Consider the following 5,152-nt stretch of genomic DNA (forward strand, 5'->3'; position numbering starts at 1 on the left):
ATTTATTTTTTTGAGACAGAGTCTCGCTCTATCGCCTTGGGTAGAGCGCGGTGGCGTCACTGCAGCTCACTACAGCCTCAAGCGATCCTCCTGCCTCAGCCTCCCGAGTAGCTGGGACCACAGGCGCTTGCCACGATGCCCGGCTAATTTTTCTATTTTAAATAGAGACGTGGTCTCACTCTTGCTCAGCCTGGTTCCCAACCAACTCCAGAGCTCAAGCAATCCTTCCGCCTCGGCCTCCCGGAGTGCTAGGATTACAGGCGTGAGCCGCCGAGCAGGCCCTGTCTTATGTTTTGACTCTTGCTGCTTCTATTCTGAATAGCCTAACCCTTCTCTTCTATCCAGCTCAATAATGCAGGCTAAATATTTGTAGTTAGAACTAGATCTAAGAGAGATGTTACCCAACCCCCACAATTTAAATCTAGGGTCTCCTAGTGAGTGACACACCCACGGGCACGAATCAGTTATCTTTCTCTAAAACCCTCTTCCAGTTTTCTCCTAAATATCAAGTTAAAGAAATAAAGACAAAAATCTAATTTATTTTTTTTTTTGAGACACAGTCTGTGTTGCTGAGGCTAGAGTGCAGTGGCGTCATCATAGTTCACAGCAACCTCAAACTCCAGGGCTCAAGGGTTCCTTGGAGTCAGCCTCCTGAGTAGCTGAACTACAGGAGCACGCCACCATACCCGCAGGTAATTTTTCTTTTTCTTTTTTGTAGAGACAGAGTCTGCTCTTGCTCAGGCTTGGTCTTGAACTCTTTAACTCAAGCAATCCTCCCGCCTTGGCCCTCCTAAGTGCTAGGATTCCAGGTGTTAGCCACCACACCTGGCCAAAAATCTAATTTTAAAAAAGTATTTGAAATGATCTAATTACTCAATAATTCAACTGTTACCTTATGGACAAGAGAGAGTGTAAAATAGATAAAGTTATCATGTTGTCAGATCAGGAGGGAGGGGGAAAAAGAGGAGGGAAGGAAAACAAAGGTCATCTGGGTAACAGGAAGTAGAGGGAGACATTTGCTTTTAAAAGGAGAAATCAAGCTAGAAATTCTTAGATTAAAAGAAGTAAATTGGCCCTGGGTGCTGTGTCTCGCGGCCGGCCGGCGCACCGCAGGGTCATCTGCAAAAAAAAAGAGAGAGAGAAAAAGAAAAAGAAGTAAACTGCACATGTCCTGAACATTGCTGGCTTCGCTTTCCCCTAGGTGTTGCTGAAAATGACAGACTCGAATTATGAAAGCAGCAAGAAGGTAAGTTTTGTTCTAATAGAATTAATTTTGTCACAGAGTCGCTGTTCAAAGTCTCTGTAGGTCTTGCTCATTTCCTTTTTGCCATGAATCTTAATTTCCAGCTGTAGGAAACCTGCATCTGGAGCCACCTCTTCTTTGCAAATGGATTGTTACTTTTCTTTCATGTGACTGTGGCTCCGTGTATATTTGGGTGACAGTAGAAAGAAGTAAAATTTCTTGTTCCTAGTCCAAAGGAAAAGATTGATTTTGTAGGAAAGACAAGAAGTGCCATAGCTGGACAACATTAAAGTGATTTTAAAAAAAAAAAGGAAAGCTAAGATAAAAAGAAAGTAGAATAGGGTAATGTGGATAAAGGCAGAAAGTAAAGTGGCCAATTGTTTTATTTTCCTCCAGGAGTAATAAGTAATCTACTCCCAATGGCCTTGGATACTGAATGAGTTTCGAGACTAGGTTTGGGTTGTCCTGGGCCATACGAGAAACTAGATAGAGAAGACATCTTAGCGTATTTACAGGGACCACTGTACCAGGCTAGAGGACTGAATTAGCCAATATTAGGTATATGATTGCAGGCAAGTCACACAGCTACTCTGAGCCCCGACTTATTTCTGTGATGGAGTAATGTTCGCCAAGTAATGTTTTTCTGAAGCTGACAAGAGCGAAAGTGAGGGGAGTGGTTTGAGAAAGTGGTATACAAATGCAAAAGTCGTGATATGCAAACGAAGAGTAAGATAAGAGTAGTAGAAAGTCCTTGAAGAGATTAAATTGGGGAAGGGGGAGGGGCATGACGGCAGCTCTAGTGGGGAGTATTACAGTAGGGCTGGAATAGAGTTTATTCACCCTTGGATTTGAGAAGAAAAGCTAACCAGAACCGTATGCACTGAAGCTTGTGTTACTCCATGGCATTATTCATTTAATTTCTGAGACTCAATTTCCTCGTTTGTAAAACAAACTAAAAAATGTCTACAAGAGACATACTGTGAGAATTAAGTCAGTCCTTTCCTACTTACCTGCTTTTCCCCTTTAACTTCCCTTCTTTAGATCATAAAAACAACAGGAAATGCCTATTGTGTTGGGCGCTTTGTTAGTTTCGGTGAATGCTACAAAGGACAAAACAGATACATGCTCTCCCCTCAGGTCTGGGAGCTGAAATAAGCCCCTTGTGGCTGAAGCTCGGAAAGCTTGGGGTCTTGAGCTGGACAGGCAGGCAGGTAGGCAGGGGCCAGGCTGTTGAGGCAATTATACACAGATTTGTGGGCTGCTCTGAATTTCGTCTTTAACCTGAACAGCAAAAATAAGCCATCGAAAGAGTTTTTGACAAGCAGGACAGCCATCTGTGCAGAAAGAACAGTCAGAACGGATTTGGGGCTAACAGGAGGTTATTGCTGGTGCCAGTGAAATTTAATAAGTTGAATCTGGGAATCTTGGGTGTGACAGAAGATGGAAAGGCAGGAACACATTCCACTCAGATTTAGGAGACACAGTGAAAGTGTTTGGTGTTTTGGCTGATGGAGAGGAAAGTTCTGAGGAACATAATTCTTCCAACCCAAGCCCTACTCTTTTATTTTCTCTTTCATTGTCACCCACCTGTAAATTGGCTTTTGCCCATTTTCTCATTGTTTCCCTTACTTGATTAAGGATCTGTCAATCAGTATCACATTTAAGGAATCTCAGAACTCTTCTCTCCATCCGTCTATTGTCCTCTCAGTTTCTTATTCATTAGTTGTGCCTTGAAAGTAAGCAGTTTAGTTGTATGATATTAAATAAGAATCAGTGCCTGACTCTTTTCTTTCCAGAATTTCTCTGAGGAGGAAATAGATGATGAGGAAAGTGTGATTTTGACATTGGTTCCATTTGACGAATCAAATATAGAACAACAATTGGAGTCAACTGTTTCTTCAACTTCTGACGTCAAACCGAACAAGCCTGGGAAACACTGTGAAGGTATGAGGACAGAGATTGCTTAGTTAGCTACTCCTACAACTCTGGGAAGACCAGGAAAAGTAAGATTTTTCTTCTGTATCCTCTGACTGTACACTCAGCTTAAATCTCACCTTGACAGCCTTGGGTAAGAGACTTCTCAAACTCCGTTACTTCTTATCTGCTAAACCAGCCCCATGTACTGCCTTGCTTTTAAAACACTAAATAAGGCCGGGCAGCATGGCTCACATCTGTAATCTCAGCACTTTGGGAGGCCAACACAGGAGAATTGCTTTAGGCCAGGAATTCAAGACCAGCCTGGGCAACATAGCAAGACCCCATCTCTAAAAAAAATTAGCCAGGCATGCTGGTGCATACCTGTAGTCTCAGCTACTCTGGAGGCTGAGGTGGGAGGATCACTGGAGCTCAGGAGTTAGAGGCTGCAATGAGCTATGATTGTACAACTGTATTCAAGCCTGGGTAACAGAGCCAAGACTGTCTCTAGAAAAAAAAGATACAAAGTAGGCATGTGGAACACTTTGGACAGAGCAGGCTCTTATGGGGCAGCTAGACATGAGTTCAAATTCCCGACACATGAAACTTAATCTCTTCTATAAAAATGAGGCTAATACATGCTTGCCTCTTACGAAAATTTAAATAATTTTGGTAAGCATCTAGTATTTTGCTTGGCAAGTAATTACTGATCAAATATATAGCAGCTCTTAAAATCATGACCCTTTGGATCTATTCTCAGTGCTTCATATAAAGGCATCAAATAAGTATTTTCAGAATGATTTTATTTTCTGGGCCAATATTGAGGATTTTAAGGTGAAGTGAATAGTGATGGGTTAGAGCTAAGCAGAGTGAGGTGAGATGGAGTGCTGCAGAGAAAAATGAGGCAGGCTGACAGAAGGGTGGACCATTGTTGATTGGGGGTAGGGTTAGTGGTGGTTTCTTTGATTTCTGTAGGGAGAGCTGATATTTTTTTGGTACAAAATCTAGACATTTTGGAGGAGAAATTCATTATAATCTATTTAGTTGGTTGTTGAAGGCCACAAAAAATAGGCTGCTGTACGCAGTATAAAAAAACATCTAGAATTTAGAATCTAGAATTCTAGAATTTAGAATCTAAATGTAGGTTCGAGACCCAGGTCTGCCATTTTTATGGCTGTGTGATTTTGGGCAACTCCTTAAATTCCTGAATCTGTTACCTCATTTGTAATAGGAAAAATAAAAATTGATATGTGTGTGTGCAAGTTGGGTTGTGGGAAAAGCAAAAAGGTCTTTGTAAAATTGTAAAAGAATCTTACAGACTTTAAATTATTCCTACTTTTGTTCTATTCTTTTCTCAGGTCATCTACCTCCAACAAATGAACAACTCAAAGCTCCCCCAAAAGCTAGACGTAAAGCGCCAATTCTTCCTTTGCCAACCATTTTGCCTCCCATTAATAATGTGTGTCGAGACACTTTGCGGAACTGGTGCCAACAACTCAATTTGAGTACTGATGGCAAGGTTAGTAACACTGGTGAGAACCTCTGCTGCTTGGATTGAGTATGGGAACCTTTGTCAGCTTTTAATGTTTATTTCCCTCTTAATTTCCTAAGAAAATAGAAGTTTTTCAGAGGCTTCAACAGCATGCTTATCCTGAACAGAAATATGTGAGTAATGGGTATGTTGATGGTGTGAGGGCGGGTTCTGAGCTTGAGTCATCTCTACTCTTCCACCGTCTCTACACACCGTGTACCTCTAAGATAGAGTTTCTTAACTGTGGCACTACTGACATTTTGGGCCAAATAAATTTTTCGTTTTAGGGGCTGCCCTGTGCATCCCTAGCCTCTACCCACTAGATGTCAGTAGCAACCTCTCTCTCCTCCCCCTCAACCCAACCCCCCCGACCCTGAGCCCCCAGTTTTGAAAACCAAAAACCTCTCCTAATTGAGAACCACTGCTCTAAGACAACTAATATTCCCAAACCCTTCCCACATTGA

The 5,152-nt window shown here is 42.0% G+C and overlaps 1 protein-coding gene across 1 annotated transcript in view; it reads left to right on the plus strand.

Annotated features, from left to right (window-relative positions):
• The first annotated feature begins 1,213 nt into the window (after positions 1–1,213).
• Positions 1,214–5,152, plus strand: part of DPPA2 (developmental pluripotency associated 2) — a 16,877-nt gene continuing 12,938 nt past the window's right edge. Inside the window, exons 1-4 of the mRNA XM_012645891.1 lie at positions 1,214–1,246; positions 3,040–3,187; positions 4,516–4,676; positions 4,769–4,826. Coding sequence (XP_012501345.1) covers positions 1,214–1,246; positions 3,040–3,187; positions 4,516–4,676; positions 4,769–4,826 — 400 coding nt within the window. The remainder of the gene's footprint in view (positions 1,247–3,039; positions 3,188–4,515; positions 4,677–4,768; positions 4,827–5,152) is intronic.

Source organism: Propithecus coquereli, unplaced genomic scaffold, assembly GCF_000956105.1.
Source record: "Propithecus coquereli isolate 6110/MARCELLA unplaced genomic scaffold, Pcoq_1.0 Scaffold105, whole genome shotgun sequence".
Lineage (NCBI taxonomy): Eukaryota > Metazoa > Chordata > Mammalia > Primates > Indriidae > Propithecus > Propithecus coquereli.